At 39.7% G+C, this 19589-nt stretch overlaps 1 protein-coding gene across 1 annotated transcript in view; it reads right to left on the bottom strand.

Moving 5' to 3' along the window:
• Btbd9 (BTB domain containing 9) overlaps positions 1-19589 on the bottom strand; it is a 415087-nt gene that overhangs the window by 137277 nt on the left and 258221 nt on the right. Inside the window, exon 7 of the mRNA XM_026383694.2 lies at positions 8102-8211. Within this exon, the coding sequence (XP_026239479.1) occupies positions 8102-8211 (110 nt within the window). The remainder of the gene's footprint in view (positions 1-8101; positions 8212-19589) is intronic.

The raw sequence follows: 19589 nt of genomic DNA, 5'->3' as shown, positions 1-19589 counted from the left end.
GCTAAAATCCATTGGTTAGGCTGTGGGGAAGTAGTTTGAATCATATAATGCCAGTGTGAATTTTAAAATGGCACCATCTCTATAATAGTGAATTTACCAATGTCTAACAAAACCCTCTGTGCATTTACCCTTTGATCATGCAATCCCTATTCTAGGAATCTATTTAAAGATAGATTAGCAAAAATGGGGAAAAGATCTATGTACAAGTCTATGCTACTATTTCTAGTAGCAGAAGACTAAAAACAACCCAAATTGTTCATCAAAAGAGAACAGATTTTGAATAAACTACAACATATCTGCATCAAGACCCGTGAAGCTACAAACAGGAATAAATGATATCTTTCTATGTAGCTAGCACCAGAGTAAGCATTAAATACAGAAAAGGTGAAGAAAAAGTATGCTGCCAATTACTCGAAACAGTGAGGAATACAAAATATATTAACATATATTTATATATACCAAAAATTTATTAAATAGGATAAAAAAGAGGGAAAAGAGATTACTTATGGGGTAGAGGGAACAAAAAAAAGAAGCTTGATTTCTCTGACTATAGCTTTTCTTTGTAGACCTGATTTTAAAACCATGTATTTCACAGTTATAAAACAAAATTTATTATTTTTTTGTTTTGTTTTAAAACCAGAATATTCACTGGTGACTAATTACTGAAACTCTCAAGCTGAACGGGGTGCCCCAACAGTTGCTCTCTGGGTTAAGGGTTGCTCCCTCCTTCGTAGAGTCCATGCTTGACTGTGCGATACACAACTTTTAGATGCCTCCTTTGACCAGTTCTGGTGGAATTTTATTTTGAGGCCTGGACACTTCAGTATACTTTATTTTGTGTTTAGCACAGTAGCCACATTTGCCACAGGTCAACTTCTAGAGGTGGCAGGCCTGGAGCACAGCAATATGACATGTGTGTCCTACTATGATGCTTTCCAAACAATGATGTTTCCTTTGTCAACTGGCTTCTACCACAGAGATGAAAGAGCTAAAGCAAAAAATGCTTTAAAGGCAACCCCTACATAATGAAAGCAAAGTAGAATAGAAGAACTAACAGTATACTTAAATAGTGAGCCACACAGAATTATTTCAAGTAATTTAAAAATACGGTAATTTGGGGGGATATTTCCAGTGCAATATGTTCTGAGGACACAAAATAATTGTAAAAATCTTAAACTATTTTCAGTAATCATATGTCTCATGAGTTTTGGTACTGTTATTCAATAGCTATTTTGTATGTACTGGGGATATTAAACTGTGTCACTGGTGACCAAGATTTTCAATATGGAGAAAAGATGATGAAAGACAGATTGAGAGGTTAAATAACAATCTCGGAATATCGAATTTGAAGTGTCATATGTATTCATGATCTATTTTATGTGTTAAATATGTGATATACAAATATTTAAGAATATGTGCAGGTATGTTCTACTCTGCCTATTGAAGGCCTGGAAATAGTGACACAATACAAAGATCATCTACTGTGCCTACACTGAGGTTTCCAGATGTCATTTCACACTAAACAGAACCAAGGTTTCTTGAAGAAATGGCTGATTCCAGACCAAAGGCAAAATGTACAAGATAAACCTGGTACATCTTGTCAAGCCACAAATCAAAGAACTATTGAGGACTATTGAAGATGTGTCAAAAGGGCTCCAGAACAAATTCAAAGAGGCTAAAGATAATAATGTGAAGATCAATAATAATAACTGCAATTGTTTAAAAGATGCCAAATGTGTTTAATTCCATAATCTCAAAATGATATGTACCTGTTACCCCCTAATAATTCCCACAATCAAAGCTCTTTGGTCACCTTTTGGGGATGCTAGGGAACACTTCTTCACTTTAAAGACTGGTAAATAAAAGGAAAAGCTATAATATTTAGACTTCTCTCCCTATGCAAACTGCATCTTAGGATTACCAAGCAAGTTTTCAGGGAATTCTTCTCTTTCTAGTTACTAAATGAAGAAGGAATGATAGACTATAACCACTTTGCAATACCAAGTTTATGAAGTTATGGATCTAGGAAATAATTATCAATGGATGTGAACATCTTAAATAGAAACAACCAGAGCTTTTCCGTGCTTGATAGACACACTTAACATTACTATGGAGCAATGCTATCTAATACTACTACTAACAACAACAACAACAAAACAACATCATCAATAATAATAGTTGAATCTGACTTAGTGTCTAATTACCGAGTTATTAGAAATGGAATGGCCGGGCATGGTAGAGCATGCCTGTAATTCCAGTGGTTCAGAAGGCTAAGGCAAGAGGATCACGAGTTCAATGCCAGCCTCAGCATCTTAGCAAGATCCTGAGCAACTTGGGGAGACACTGTCTCAAAATAAAATATAAAAAGTGCTGGTATATGGCTCAGTGATTAAGCACCCCTGGGTTCATTCCCTAGTATGAAGAGAGGGAGGGAGGGAGGGAGGGAGGGAGGCAAGCAGAAAAGCAATGGATAACATGCTAAACATTACCATGGGGATTCAGTGACCAAAATCTAGGCTGTCGGAAACTACAGGACAAATCTAATTTCTTCAACAAATTTTAATGGGGGAGGAGTGGAAGAGAAAGAAAGACAAGAGACAAGATAAATGAAAGGAAACCTGTAGATTTAAAGATATTTAAGTCATAACAGCTATTGGCATAAGTTGGACCTTATCTGAATTTATTGATGGCACTAGGGATCAAACCCAGGGTCTTGCATATGCTAGGAAAGCACTCAACCACTAAACCACAACCTTAGCCCTGCTTTTTTTTTTTTTTTAAATAAATTCTGATTTTAACAACTCCTAAAGCACAAACACTCTCACTCCAGATTTTGAAACAATTAGGAACAATTCAACACTGACTGGATATTTAATGCTTTTAAGGAATTACTATTCAATTTTGGGAAACTATGATAGTGTTATGATTATGGCTACAAAAATAAGGCCTTATATTTAGAGATATGTAATGAAATATTTATGGATGAAATAATAAGATTTCTGGGATTGGCTCTAAAATAATCTGGTAGAGGAAGAAGTCACAGAGAGTTAACTAGGTTGTCTGTGAGTTGATAGTTCTTGAAGACAGGTAATGGGGACTATTTTTTCCTGTGTGAATGTAAGGGCAAGATGCAGTGAAAAGGAAGACTGGTCACAGAGGGGGAAAAAACCCAGAATTGATACTGAGAAATGGGGCTGTTTCTGTTACTAAATTAACCATGTGGTTCTAGAGCTTTTGGAGTTTTAGAGAGGAATTTTGAAAAGTTTAGAAATGCAAGCTGGAAAAGTTTTAGAATGTTCTAAGTTTAATGGTCAATTTTGGAGGAAGCACAGAAAACCAGAATGCCAATAGGCCTGTGGACAGTAAAGACTTGGCTTATGAGGTTTCAAAGGAGAGAAAGGACTCTATGGGAATTGGACTAGAGGCCGTTCGTATTGCATTCTGGCAAAAACAAAACAACAACAACAACAACAACAAACTATCTACATCTTGCTTATGTCCTGAGACTTACTGTGAGGCTGAAATTAGAGGTGATGGCCTAATTAATTTGGCAGAGGAAATTTCAAGGCAGCACAGCACTCAAGTGGCAGCATGAATATTGCTGGTAGATTTGAGCCAAATTAACGGTGATAATAAGGAGCAGGAAACAGCAGAAAGATTTGAAAAATTGCAGTTTGTCCAAAACAGTGCAAGTAAAACTGGGTGAGATTATAGCCACTAAAGATTCACTGAGTACTTTACCCAGACACAATAGGAAAAACAGCCTGAGGGCATCTCAGAAATTGGCAAGACCACATCCATCTCAGGATGAAGGGTATAAAGTAAAAATGTTTTTTTCATAAAAGAACACTTGGGCACCCTACTTGCACACAGCAGTCTAGGAAGATCTTTCACCATGTTCAGCTGCCCAGTAACTCAGAGGCTGCTGCATTTGTGGTGCCTGGAAGCCTGGTTACCTCTCAAAATGTTGGCAGAGCTTGGCTTCAACCATGTGGTACTAGTTCTACAAGATTGTAGGATGGTGAAGTTAGGGGGTTATGGAGGCTTCCACTGTAATTTCAAAGGAAGGCCTAAAAAGCCAGGAAAAATGTGAGCAGTTTAAAGTCCCTGTGGGCTGCCACGGAGAGGGTGATGAGCAAAGAAGTAGAAAGGAAGCAAAAGTTGTGGTGAAGACCCCTGAGATTAAGAGATGCTAGTAACATGGAATGTCTACTGCGAGAAAGCTGCAGGAGTAGAGACAAGCCAGACTGCAACTAGCAAGCCACAGTGGCGGAGCTACACAAGCCCTTCAGAGGGAACATCACAATGCCATGTGCCCCAGATGTTGGATGTGGAGCTACAGAACTTGTTTGCCCAGCTGGATTTTGGTCTTGCTATTGTTCCATCTCTTCTTTATATGCCCATATTTCTCCCTTGTGGAATGGAAATATTTACTGTATGCCATTGCATAGTGAATATATATAACTTAATTTTGATTTTTTTATAGCAGTTCATACTGAGAGTTTGCTCTGAATCTTGGAAGAATTTGGGAACTACTGATAATGAACTAAATGTATTTTGCATTGTGAGATGGGCATGAACTTCTGGGGACCAGGGGTGGAATGTTAGGTCTCCCAAAAGCTCATATATAAGACAATGCAAGAATATTCAGAGAAAATGATTAGATTATGACAAGGGTGACCTAATCAGTGAATTAATTCACAGTGGATTAACTAGGTGGTGACTTTAGACAGGGAGGTTATAGTGGAAGGAAGTATGTCACGGGGGGGGGGGGGTGATGCTAGAGTTTATGTTGTGTCCTTGGTGAGCAGAACTCTCTTTGCTTCATGGCTGCCATGTCCTGAGCTGCTTTCCTTCACCACACTCAACCACCATGATATTCTGCATAACCTCAGGCCCAGAGATATAGAGTTAGCCAACCATGAACTGAACTTCTGAAACTGTGAACCAAATAAATTATTCTTGCTCTAACTCTTCTTGTAAGGTCTTTTGGCCACAGCAATGAAAATCTGACTCCAACACATTGTGGGATAAAAAACTTATAAAAAGAACCTCAAAGCTTCCCCATGAAACTGTGCAAGTAAAGTAGCATTGAGGAGAGACATGTTGTCATCAAACATAGAAAACAAACTCTTTGGTAGGAAAAGAAGACTAATCTTATGCAGTTGATACCTTGTTTTTGTTTGTTCGTTGTGTACCAGGAATTAAAGCCAGGGTGCTTAACCACTGAGTCACATCGCCATCCCTTTTTATTTATTTTTTATTTTGAGAAAGGGTCTCACTAGGTTGCTTACAGCCTCACTAAGTTGCTGAGGCTAGCTTTGAACCTGCAATCCTCCTGCCTTAGTCTCCCGAGCCACTGGAATTACAGATGTGCACCACCACGCCTGGTGGCTAATGCGGTTATTTTTACTTGTATTATTTTCTGGCATCATTACATATTTTAAGCAGAAACATTAAAATCAGATAAAATACAAATATTTTTAAAGTCATTTTTTAAGGCCTATAGAAAAATGATTAGTGGAGTCTATCAAATTATGAAAGGATGACCAGGAATCGTAAAAGAAGGAAGTTCTGAACCTAGAAACATAAAAGTAAGTTTTGATACTGTTTAGTTATTCATGATATTATTTTAGTTTTAATATGTTTTTTCCTGCCATGAAAATGTAGGGTTGATATCAGTGGTTCTTAATGGTTGATAGCATATTTCACAGGACATAGGAAGAAATAAGAAGCATGCATCTATGACTTAAAAACAACTTTGAGCTGGGTATGGCAGTGCACGCCTATGTTCCCAGCTACTTGGGAGGCTAAGGCAGGAGGACTGCTTGAGCCTAGGAGTTGGAAGCCAGTCTCTGTCTCAAAATAAATAAATAAAATAAAATAAAAACTCCTGGTGAATCTGACACACCAGTGTCCACACTAGAGTACCACTCCTTTCTGGGAGGTTCCTGCAGGGTAGCTGGCTGGGATCTGTGGGCTGCTAAATGCACCTGAGATAATCAACATGGAAAGCTGGCCATTACTATTTCAAACACCTCTCTAAGTGAAGCAAAGCTGCAATGTCAGACAGAGGATAATGAGATCCCCCTGTACTTCTTCACACTCACGCCACCTCCCTGTCTGCCCAGCACAGGCAGCTCTGAGCTGGGAGGACGTCCCAGGAAGGGCCAGAGGGGATCCCACTGCAGACCATCTGCTGGCAAGTGTACACATATAGCTGCCTGCCTGCACCACTGCTCCCATTTGGTTGAGGGACGATGACAGGAGGATGATTGCAGTGCTTTTTGTAGTCAAGCTTGTGGCCATCACAGAAAAGGGCTCAAAGAAAAGTGTTCAACCAGACTCCAAAAACACTTCTTGCATCTCTGCAATCTTCTTTCAGAGCCTGACATGCCTGCGACTGTCACTGCTTCTGACGGTACCAAGTGGTTCAGCTAGGACAAAACACTCACACCAACAACAGTATCCCTTATTACAACTCATCCTGAGTTTCACTCTTGTAATGGCCTCTCACACCAGATGGGCCTGTTTCTTTGATAATTACAGTGTCCTCCAACACTTTAGTAGGACTGATTTAAGTTGATGGCACCTTCTGTGGAGAATGTTAAAAAATGCAGCACCTGGGGCTGAATCGAGTAGCCCGATGCTACCCATGTTGTGAATAAGCAGGACTTTGGTTAGTGAGGACTCTCCAGGTTGCACGGTCACACACACAGTGAGGCCTACAGTCTACAGAAGAACCTGGGTGAAAAGGAGGAAAAGAAGGGCCCTTCCTCAAATCTATACAGCCTACAGAGTTAAAAAACAGTAACACCAGGTAATGCTTCAAACTTGTTAACTTTCAAAGTTACTTAAAAATACAGAAATCAACTTTGATATTTAATATTAAAAGTTATATCCATAACAAAGTTAAAACTAAAACAATGGTTTTAGTTGAGCTCTAAAAGTTCTCTATACACTGGAAATTTTTAAATCCTGCTACTTTATTAATATTATTCTCCCAAATTCCCATAAGTAAAGGATTAACAGGACACAACAGGTGTTAGGACAATTTAGGCTGTGACCATTCAAAGAACTGGTGAACATCCGTGAGTGACACTCCTCTTTCCCATTCTAATCATTACCAAGTTTTCAGGACATGCGTTGATATGGACATGGGTCCCAATAGTGACAGGACTGAGATGATCTAGAGTACCAAGTCCGTTGGAAAAGACACATAATTCTGTTTTGGTGCTGTGAGGCAGGAGCATCTCAACCTCCTACTACCTCTGAACATAGGGAGTAGAGACACATTTTCAAAGATCTTTTTAGTTTAACAATGATCTTTGCAGGAGGGGAGTAAAGACATGTGAGTATGGGAAAAAGAGAAGAGGGATAGGTAGTTTGAATGAGAAGAGCCACTCGTGATACACTGTGATCCATCAACCCGGGATTGACTGTACACAGTGCCCAGCTAAGCATTACCTTACAACGAACCAAAGACAAGCACATCAGAAAACAAGCAAACAACTAATCCAAAATTCAAAATACCTTTCAACAGATCGGTCAGGCAGTATTTCCCACCTAATAACTTGACTTTTGCAATGACAGTTCAATCACTCGGGTCTCACTGAAATTATAGGCAGGCACTTTCCTGAGGTGAACTTGGCTAAGCAGGGCAAATATGGCCTGACACATTTGTGAAAGGAAGATACTCCCACAGCTGAGCACACCATTCATACCAAATCAAAAGCCAACATACTGTCTTAGGCCTAGAAAGTATGAGCATCCGATCAATATCAGACTGACTTCCTCCCCAATCTCAACTGCCATTAAACTATAGAAAAGCCTTTGGTATGAAAGCCTTTGCCTGGCTATCAAGAGCATTCTCTACATTGCAATTCTGAATGAATCACTAGAATATTTTAAATTCTTAACTACTAGTACAATATTTATATTCTTTTCCTTTAAGTTTACTGGAATTACTATTTTGACTGCTTCTAAAAATGTAAGCCATCTCCTGTCATTAAGCCAGAGTCCTTAGATCTGATTATAATGAGTTAATGGAATAACAAAATATCTTAGTATACATAACAAAAAAAAGTATTATAATACTTACCGATCAGACCCTTCTCCAGAGTGAAGATTTTGTTTGTAAACATACATTCAAAAGCCACAATGTGAAAGATCTTGTTTACTGTATTGTGGGTCCCAACTATTCGAATATATCTAAGGGTAAAAAGAAAAGAAAATCTTTTAAAATGAACTCCATCATAATCCAAGGATAAACAGGATAAGGTCCTTCATTTAAACATATAGTGTACCAGGATATGAACTAAAGGAGACTTTGAACTTGACTTCAGATCCTGAATTTCCTCCTCAGCTGGCTCTAACTAAGCCTAAAATAATTATAGCAAAGTCAAAGTGATGTCACTTCCCAGAGAATTAAGTAAAACTTAGATTTACCTAGAAAATCATGCTAGGTACTGTTCAGGTCAAGCCTTGAATGTCAGTACTCGTGTATGTCCACGAAACATTTACATTTAGCAAATAGCTTCTACCTGGCCCAGGCTTAGGAATGTATCTGTGCACATGTGCACAAATATAATCAAAATCAAATGCCTTCCAACTCAATCGAAGATTTCATCCACTGGAGACAAATGCATGAAATCAATATTGCTTTCCTGTTTAAAAGGAGAAATGCAAATAAACTACTGAAAACCCTTCCCAGTGTCTTATTTTAGTACTGCTCCTAACTGCTAGTAGTAAGTTAACCCCATATACTTACGCCAGGCCCCCCACCTGACTGCTGGGAAGCCTTCTCCTGACCGGAGGAAGTGATCAGCAGAGGTGGCCCAGCCTGCTCTGCAGCCTCCCTCCTGACCACACACATCTGGTATCTACACATGGTGCAGGGTTTCACCGGGCAGGTCTTGAGCATCTTGGCCTGTTCACCCTTCGCTATCACCCAAGAGGCTTCATCTTCGACAAACAAGCATTAACCTTGGAGTGACTTGCTCCCTTCACTCTCCAAAGGGACTGATAGTTCACAGGTTAATGAACAGACAAACTCTTCTGAGTGTCACACAATTCTACAGGGAATGTGCACACACTGTCTTACGGAATTCAAAGGAAGAACCAGGAAAAATAACTAGATTAACTGATAATGCTCTTCCAAATTACGAACTATGCACTCGGAAGGATGGGGCATATTAAAGGAACAGATTTCAATTAGGATATGACAGACTGAGCAAAGTTTTAGTAATTTCTTCCCTCTGTGTGTAAAACAACCTTCGATTTAGATGATAACATTTTACTTCTGAGTTAATCGCTGTTCACTAATTTGGTAATTTTGTTACATTTCTCATCACTCCGGGTTAACTGTATAATGTAAAAGCTGATTTTTAAAATTCACATTAAGAAGATTATATTTAGGGTTTTTGTATCATGGGCTATTTTCCCTCCCGTTTCTTCAGGCCCGAATCTTGGGCATTCCCTATGCACCTCATTTAGCCATCTGCTCCTTGACACAAGCTGATCGCTCATCTTCATAACTGATATTAATGTTATCTCCTAGACTGGCTGTTCAGTGTGCTCAGACTCACGGCAGAGAGACACCACTCTTTCTGCACCAAGAATCAGAGCTCTCTGATTAAGCAGGAGGTTGTCCCTGATCTCCGCTCTTCAGTCCTTAAGGCAGATAGGTGTTGATTTTACTGGGTTTAGTAGGTGGGTTCATTTAAAATATGTTCTTAATGGTCTGAGCAGGAAAGATTGTGGAGTCATCTACTACTGGCAGCAACAATCTCCCTGGTTGCTTTCTGGAAGGGAAGGGGTGTGTTAAACCTGGCACCTGGACCTGAATCTAATTTTGTCCATTTCCTTAAACCCACAGCAACTCAACCAGCATAGCATTTTCAACCGCACAGGCCCTGACAGCCTGAGTGCTGCTGTCTGAGACCTTGCAGGGAATGTGGTTTGGTGGAAATGGATCAGATCACTTTTCTCTTCCCTAGGTCTGGCATCATCCCAAGGAGAGACAGCTCTCCTACTGTGCAGAGTAGTAAGCCAGGAAGTGGTCAACAGTGAAGAGCAGGGCCTTTCCCTCCTTGGTGTTCTAAGGTCAAATACAGCCCATACTGACCTAAGGGGATGCTACAAAGCTCCTTTCCCTTTCCTTTCTTTCTTTCCTTTCTTTCACTGTATGGAATCAGGCTTTCCAAGTTTAGTTAATAGTCATTTCCCAAATTTTACCCTGGTACAAATGTCAGGAATGGGAGAGAATATGCAACCTTCCCCTAACTCACCACCTCCACTCCCACAGTTAAAAGTAATTGAAAATAAAAAGTGGTAATGGAATGCATTTTACAGCCTTAATGATAGTGTTTGTGATAATAAACAAAATAATACATATGGTTGGAAAAGCACTAAGAGATGCCTCCAGATAAAAAAAGTTCTATAAATGAAGATAATGTTATCTCTGCTGCATAATTCTGAGGTCAAATTAGCAATTCACCGCTGTACATCACACTTCTTGATTAGCCCACTATATGTAATGCTCATAACAAGTTTGAATATTCTAGTTCTATAATACTTTCTAAGTTTCTACAAATTATAGCATAATTTATTAAAATGGCATAATCTTATAAAAATACACATTTAAAAAATGGTAACCGTTGAAAGAAAGAAGTCACGCTTCAGGGCTGGGGATACAACTTGGTGGTTACGTACTGCCTAGCATTTGCAAGGCCCTGGGTTCGATCCCCAGGTAGGAGGCAAGGAAGGAGAGGAGAGGAGGTGGGGGGTGGGGCAGACAGCTGGGCACTCAGGGAGAGGCATATAGACAGTCATGCTCCTTTTCCTCAAGGAAGAAGTTGTAAATATCCTGGACCTTTTCCTACACTCATGTTCTAGACTAGAAATTGCAAATCACTTCAACTAACGGCCTAACTTCAGTGGATGGTGGAGGGAGTCGAGAGCTCTACATTAAGCATGCAGAGGCCCTGTCCAGCTTGGGGAAGTGCCCTGAATCCTGGGGAATGACAGGTTTGGGTAGGCAGCACAGGCACTGTCCTCGATTGTGAGCATATTACCTTAATGGGGTTCAGAATGGAGCATCCTGAAGGTTGAAGAGGAGTTATTACCATCTGAGTCACTGAAAACCCAAGGGCTAAGGATAGAAGAGATCCTTCTTTTTACTTTTTTGAGAAATAAAGCAAAACCTGGTCATAACACCCAAACAGAAGTAGGTACCATATTTTATCTGTCACAAGAAATCCTGAATAACAAAGAGGTAAAGCCTAAGGCTTATTTTATTTATTTTTTCCTTTTCACCTCCTTCTCTCCAGTGCAGTCAGACTCTGATTTAACCTGGTAATAAGGGCAGTGGCAGCTAGTGACTTCATCAGTGTGTAGAGAAGAGTTCTGCTGAAAACTGTAACAGGTATCCTTTGTTCTCTCTGAAGTCCTCAACAGCAGCTCAGACAGTTGGAAGGTAATTAAAACTTAAATGGTGCTGGGGAAGGCAGAGAGGAACAGATTGGCCAGTTGAGGAGGACGAGTGCTGTCCGCATGAGCCCCAGTGTAACAGTCTGTTTCTAACACTCTCCTCCCTTCCCTATGTTAGCTGTCTTCAAGTGGCTGACAGAGCCTGGACCCGGAACACAGTTCAGAACAGGATGTTTCAATACCAAAGTCTCTTGGAGCTGTGAGGCTGAGGGTGAAAGGGATTCTGTCTTCTTTAATGAAATGAAGCCTAAGCCCTCCAAGGACAGCATGCTAAAACTCAAGGGTACTGTAGAGTTTTACAATGGCATGGGCTTTAGAGTCCAACAGAACAGGTTTGTAGCCTAGTCCCACCACACAATTAGGAGTGTCACTTGGGGGAAAAAATGTTTTTAAACCGTTTTTGAACTTCAGTTTCCTTCTGTATAAAAAAGAGGTCAATAAGAGAACTTTATAGGGTACTTAAGTGAGGGAATTTATTTATTTATTTATCTTTGGTACCAGGGATTGAACTCAGGTGCACTCGACCACTGAGCCACATCTTCAAACCTATTTTGAATTTTATTTAGAGACAGGGTCTCACTGAGTTGCTTAGCACCTCGCAGTTGCTGAGGCAGGCTTTGAACTTACAATCCTCCTGTCTCAGCCTCCTGAGCTGCTGGGATTACAGTCGTGTGCCACCTTGCCTGGCTAAGTGAGGAAGTTTAAGAGTAGATTATTAGAGGCCGAATTTCTAGGTTTGGAGCATACTGGTTGTCTAGAAGAGTAACTCCCAAACCCCAGAAGTTAGGAATTTTAACTTACAAAGGAAAAAATAGCATTTCCTTTCAAAGTGACATCACAGTGACCTAGAGTCTCCTGATTGTGGATGCTAAAGTGGCACATCCATAAAGACTCAGGTCAAGGAGCAGACTTCACCAACTCAAGTGGGGTCTTTTCCCTCTTCTCTTAGGGTCGCTCAGTATGGGCACTATGGGCCACAGAAGCAAGCGTCATTCAGAATGTAGATTTCCTGACTCCATGATATTTTCTGCTCTGATCCCCTAGTCTTAAAAAAAAAAAAAAATTGCCTCAGCTGTGCGTGAGGAAGCAAGGGAAGAATCTTTTAACCATATTTAGGCTTAGAATTTGAATCTCACTGCTCACCTCCCCAAGCATCCCTCTTTGGCAGAGAAGGTGAAGTCCAGGGAGGCTGATCAGGGCCACATGGCCCAGCTACCACACCCACTGAAGGGACTCTTTCATGTGCAAACCCCAGATGTTGGGAGTTTCAATTTATTAAGGGGGGGGGGGAAGCATTTCCTTACAGAGAGAAACCAAAATACTGTGACCTGGAGACATTTTGCTTTGGAGATTTCAATGCATTCCCTATCTGTCTTGAAAAGGTATAAATCCCTACATTATATTTATCTTTCCATCATTTCTTGTCAAAATGCTACTAGTCAAAGTCAAACACAATAGGTTGTCAACAGAGTAAAGAGCATTCAGAAAACAGCAGCTGGCACACTCCCACCTTAGCCCCGGCATTCTCTAGCCCCACCCTGGTGGGCCACAGCCCATCTGTGGTCATAGCTGACCCCTGACCTTTACTCCAGTCATGTGCTGGTCTGTACTGGGCATGTTCTATTACAAGATAAAATTGAATTTGGTTAGAGATATTTAAATGAGCTCTCAAGGGATCAACTAAAGTCAAAATCCATCAGAATTCTATTCTTTGGTAAACAAAGTTTTATACTCCAATTGAACTTTACATTTTTGGGTTAAACAAAGAATACTGAAAACTAATTGGCCTCAGACTGGTGCACAAGGAGGGATCCTTAACATTTTGGTCTTTCCCCCATGTAGCTATGGAGAACTCTGAGGGAAAAAAAAAAAAAACATTCTATGCTGTGGCCAGAATACAGCATTTACTAGAGATTGGGGACCGCCTGGGGTTTGGAGTCACCATTTCCAAGTCCTTCTATTTGACCTTTCCCTTCAAAGAGATACTAAGAATGTACATAAATAATTCTCTAAACCAAGAAGCAGGTAATGCCAGCAGGTTTCTCCAGTATGGTATTTTCTCCTAGTCCTGGGTATAATGTTAGTGCTCTTATAATCAAACCACAGACTAGAGGGGGAGTGACTTCAGCTCTTGTTGCTAAGGCAGCAAGTGGAAAACAGTTTGCTGCCAGAATGACAAAAAGCTTCTAGAAAAAGCATGTTGCAACAGAAAAGATTTGTTGCTCTTAGAAAACCTTCCCTCTGGCTGATCTGTGGAGCTATAGATTCTCCTCTACTGACTTCAGCAAAGGGCCCCTGCAGCATTTGCTTATTTGGGAGAGAAGAATTATGGAAAGGTTAAACACTGGGTGCAGTTAGCCTAAGCAGAGCTGCCGTCTCGAGCAGCCCTGACCGCTGCTGTCTGGCCATCAGCCCTGCAGAGGGAGCAATCATGTTTCAGCACCTGCACTGTTCAACCTGAAGGGCAAATGAAACAAGATGTCATCTTGTCTCCAGGGAGAATTGATGCTATATAGAATCAAGTGTATGGAGGGAAAAAGATGGGTAAGAATAATTACTAATACATCATAACCCAGTGCTTCTCAAAACAGAAAGCCACTCCAACACTAAAGATAAATATTTGTTGTTTTTATTGGGGAAACATGAATTTTGAATAGTTTGTACTGCCATGCCCCACCAATAGAGTCTAACACCTGTTATAATATTTGAAATTAATCTCATAAAACTTAATTGCAGTATTTATAGAAATCATATGATAATGACATAAGTGCTAAAATTTATTTAATTCATTTAAATTTTCTGCTTTTACATTAACCACTCAATAGCCCTTTATAGGTATCCTAGGTAAATCTACTATTAATCAAGATTCACTAAACATCTATTAGGTATAATAAATTATGCTCAGCCCTTCGAGGAACAGGCTAGAAAGATAGGGCATAAACCTGGATCTGAAGTTCGCAGTACAGTTCGGAAGGCAAGACTAAACTATGTCAAACTCTATGACTTTGGACACAAAGCCCTGAGAAAGACCTGGGTTCTAATCAGAGCTTTGTAATGTTAGCCTCAAATATAAAATTTGAGGTAAACTCCTTAATTCCTCTCAGTCTCAGGCTCTGCACTGGCAGTAGTGGTAGAGAGGAGAGGAGAGCTTATTATCAATTCACTTATGGTAGCTTAAACTTAAAACCCCGAATCTAGCAGCATGAACTTCAAAAGGCCTTCTTCCTGGGAAGTCCCTACTCCAAGACCAAAACAATACAAATGTGGCTAAGGAGAAATAAACCCCTTCTCCCCCGTGACCCCCATGATCAATGACCCATCCAACAAGTATTAACTGAACATTTACCATGTGTCATCTGCTGGTGTTAGGTCTGGGTTACAGGACTGGATAACAGAGACAAATCCCTCTATGTAATTTACCTTTAATATTAGGAGACAAACAACAAATTAAAAAATTAGAAATTATCAACTATTTGGTAGGTGATCTGTTCAGCACAGAACTTTAAAAGCAAACTCCATCAACAGAAAGTGCAGACAGTTATAAAACCTCTACCTGCCAGAATAAAAGACAGGTTGAATGGGAAGGCACACCTAGCCCTGAGGAAAAGCACGGCTCTAATGGAAATGAGTCTGAGGTGTGGACATAGTACACTTATCATGGGTATTTAGCAGGGTATAGTTAAAAAAAAAAAAAACTAATTATGTAGGCTTCTTATGATCTAAAAAGGGGACTGATTTGAATTTCATGGGAAGAAATATTTATTTCATGGTTTACTTTGCTTTTCATCTTTCCGTTTTTTTCAGATTGTAATTTTCAAGGTTATTATAAAGAGAAAATGGGGGGTAGTGTACATAAAATGAAAAATGAATAAAGGAAAGAAGGAGGGAAGAAAGGAATGAGAAAGAGGGGAGGAAAAAGGGAGAGAACAGAGAGAGAGAGAGAGAGACAGAGGGAGAGAAGAAATAAATATAAATAAACCAGTCCTTTCTTCTGTCTCTGTTATGTGCTAATGTGAACAAATTCTTATGTGGGAATAATGTTAACCAATTTTATTACTCAATAAAACATTTGAAATGAACACAAAGTATATTTTAAGAAACAGAACTAAATTACCAAAAGTTCAACATTTGCATTTTTTCATTAACTTTTCCCCTAGCCCATGATGCTGGGGGCGGGGGGAAAGAATTTCACTAGTTTTATCTTTAAAACGGTTGCATTATCTTTTTCAGCTTATCCAATTAGCTGCACATTTCCACGAATATAGACAAATGAGCCTCATGGAACTGTGCACTAGAGAAAACGTGGAAGAAAATTAAATTTGTTAGTTTCTTTATGAATCTGTAAGAACCCATTTGGTGACTATGACCTGTAACATTCTTGCTTTGGGATCATGGTGGTGAGGAAAGTTTTTCTTTTCTTTAACTTAAGACTATGGTGTATGCCATTTATTGCAACGACATTTTAAGGGCTGAAGGAATCATTTTTCTTTTCTTCTTTCCTTTAGAATACAGGATTAAATGAAGGAGAAAGGAAAGAAAACAGAAGGAAAAAGAATTTGCCTCTCTCCAAGGAGGTGAATCTAAGAATGTACACATTGATCACCCTGAGAAATAAGAATTGCCAAAAAAAAACAGAAGCAAAAACTAATTGTCATAACTAAGAGTAATAAAGAAAGCACAGGAGCGAGGAAATCGCAAATCTTCATTTCAGACTCCTGAGAAATTAGCACTGGAATTAAAACAAAAGCTAACAACTCTGAACACATCCCATGTGCAACTTTTGCATGCTCTGTTTCTTCCATGGAAAACTCAAACTGCACACACTGTAATTCAAGATCAGACACTGTATGTATATTGCATTGATATACAGTCTTACATATAGCAGTAATACAAGTTCATCTTCAGGCTAGAGATTTCAAGGAGCAACAGAATATAATGGTCCTAGAAGCCTCTGTGTTCTTTGCAATTATATCAAGAAACCCATGTTCAGGCAACAGCTCCTCAGACAACTTACTGAAGTGCATTCAGAAGTAAGCCCAACTCCAAGTCCCACTAGGGATACCTAGACTCTTCAGTGCTCACAGAAAACTTCAGGGAACCTCCTTTCCCACTTAGGAAATTCTGTACCTCTATTTAAGAGAAAAGAATAGGAAAGAAAGAGAAAACAAGAATAAAAAGATTCATAGATTTTCTTAGCATGGAATTCAAACATCAGTATAATTCTGCAGAAAGCTATTAACAAGAGGTGGAGAAGTTAAAGCAGATAGAATATTAGAGAAAACTGGAAAAGAATGTGCATCACCAACAGGCAGGACACACAAACATGAACAGGAGGGATAGCTGCATACAAGTATCTTTTGTCCTGGATGCCAAAACTGATATGGATATGTACAATGCACCATCTCAGGGATTGTTGAAGTTGAAGTGTATGGCTGATTTTGCTGTGGAAGCCTGTACTCCAGTTTCCAAATAGCATGAAGGATTACTGAACTAATTCCAGAACTACTGGTATCAGAGATGTTCTGCTAAAATGTGTCAATACGTTAGAATTTTAATACACACAAAATAGAAAAGAGCAAGACCCTCCAAGTGGCACTGTTCTGGGACTCTAGAGAATTTGTTGTTTACAGCAGGGGCTGAGCAGATACCACAGATTCAAATCCCACAGTCGGCCCAGTCATCTTAAAAGACCTTTCACCATATTCACACTTGGTGTTAGGAATCCTATGCGCTGCTGATGCTCAATTTGAAGCCTGCCCCCAATCCATATTTCTGGTGGATTAGCAAGCAGGTTGGAAGGTGGAAAAGTTTGGCAAAAAAAAAAAAAAAAATTTCCCTCCTCAAAGCTTCTTGAGAATTCAATCATTCATGACCTAGACTCTACTGGTACAGCATTAGCGCTAAGACAGCGATCAGAAAGGAAATGTCAGTCCTTCCACGTGTTTAAGAAATTCAAGAAAAGAAAAACCTATGAGTGTAATGAACATCAAGTAGCATGTATATTTTTAAAAATAAATAGTAAGCTTCTATTCCATCACTAATAGTCACTGGTACTGTTGTGGGGCTTGGCCTCTTCATTAAAACAAAACAAGGCCAACTGAACTGCTTTTCTTCTTTTACTTTTTTTTTTTTTTTTTTAAGTACGGTTATACATGCACAGAGTTTAAAAAGTCAAATAGCTGACAAGGTTTACTATAAAAAAATCTCCTTCATGGGCTGGGGTTGTGGCTCAGTGGTAGAGCACTCGCCTTACACGTGCAAGGCCCTGGGTTCGATCCTCAGCACCACATAAAAATAATAAATAAAAATCTCCTTCCATGCTCCACTTCACCCCCTCCCCCAAGGCAGACACCATTACCTGTTTTAATTTATTATTTTAGGGTTTATCTCACATCTATAATTAACATGCTTCCAGTGCTATTTCTTGATGATCCTGGTTTTAGGCTGTACTGATCAATCTACTGTGACATAAGATGGGGGTTTAGCTTCACCCTCTCCATATGTCCCCGTCTACACCTAGTTTATACTGTATTGTAACTTCAGTTGGATCAAGAGACAGTGTTTGCACTGTGAATGTGTAGATGTCTCTCAGGACTACTACATGGAGTACTTTCCTTTTCTGCACAATTTTCTCCCTGTTAGAATTAAAAATAGCTGATTTTTATTTTGCTTAGTTCTGTATGCACTCAACACGAATTCACCTCCTTCCTGTGAGTCTCCCTTCATTGACTACACTCCTCTCAAGACATTCTGATGCATCAGGCATTTCTAGAAATACCTTCTTTTCCAGGACATCTTCCCCGGCCTTCTGACCAGTTTCAGTCAAGTCTAGGTGACCTCAACGCCTGACACGAGCTGTTGTCTAGGGTCTGCCTTTGCCATCCTTCTGGGGATGGCTCTGATCTCTCTCACAGGTTACCAGCCCACACCCTGCAGCTCCTGCTTTCTTCCTTCTTGGTTTATTCTGTCATTTTGGTGGAATGTGTCTACCAAAAGCTTCCTGAAAAATGGCTTCTGGAAGATGAAAATTTTAAGACTTTGTTTGAACGTATCTCTAGCATGCTTTCAGACCTGATTGGTAATTTGGCTGGGAACAGAATTTTAAGTTGAAAATAGTTTTCCTTCAAACTTTGTACTGTTTTCCTGCCTGTCAAGCTTCTAGTTCGGTTACTGAAAAGGCATTATGATATGTGACCTGGTTTCTTTCTGTTTCTTTTTTAAACCATATCTTGCTCTGGAAGCATGTCGATTGTCTCCACATCCCTAGTATTGGAAAATTTCATGATGCTATGCCTTTATAAAAATTTATTTTCTTCTAATGTGGTGGGCATTCAGAGGGGCCCTGCCATCTAGAAACCCACAGACTTCTATGTAGGTAAATTTCCTTGAATTACTGCTATTCATTTCTTCCTCTGGATTTGTTCTAATTTTTATGAGACTCTTAGTTTTAGACTTTGGGGCCTCCTATTCTTGAACTGCAGTTATGTCTTCTCTTATGCCCAAACTGGGTTGTTCTGTTCTACTTCATGGGAGAGTTCTTCATCTTCTTCATCTAGGCTATTTATTGAGTTTTCCATTTTTGTTTTAATATTTTAAATTTCTAACCATACTTCATATTCTCTAAATGTTCCTTTTTTATGCACCTTCTATTTGGACTAGGGTTGCCATATGTACCTTAATTCTCTACGGAGAGTAGGGAATTGTTTAAGTTTTCATCTCCCTATAATGTTTTCCTGTTGTTCTAGTATGTTTCATATTAGTTTTCTGAAGATGTCTGGTTTTCAAGCAGGTTGTGAGGTAGGAAACTAGAAATAGAACAGGAAATTTTGAGACTATACCGAGGCTTATGGATTTTTAGTTTTACTTTAGAATTACTTAACTAGGTCAACTGTCAGGAAAACCCCACTTTCTGGATTTGAAAGCTCTTCCCTCTTGGGCTGGTGAGGTTATTTAGGAAGATGTTTCTGACCCCCTGCATGGAAGATGCAGGTCTGACTACTGCACTCCTAGAAGCTAAGTGGTGAAACACGCTGGGAGTATTTGTGGGCGTGTTACCTAGAGGGGATCTCAGCATATGGCCACTCAATCCTGCTGTGGTA

Source organism: Urocitellus parryii, chromosome 8, assembly GCF_045843805.1.
Source record: "Urocitellus parryii isolate mUroPar1 chromosome 8, mUroPar1.hap1, whole genome shotgun sequence".
In the NCBI taxonomy this organism is placed as follows: domain Eukaryota; kingdom Metazoa; phylum Chordata; class Mammalia; order Rodentia; family Sciuridae; genus Urocitellus; species Urocitellus parryii.
Note: the sequence above shows the minus strand (reverse complement) of the source record. Positions and strands in the feature narration are given on the sequence as shown.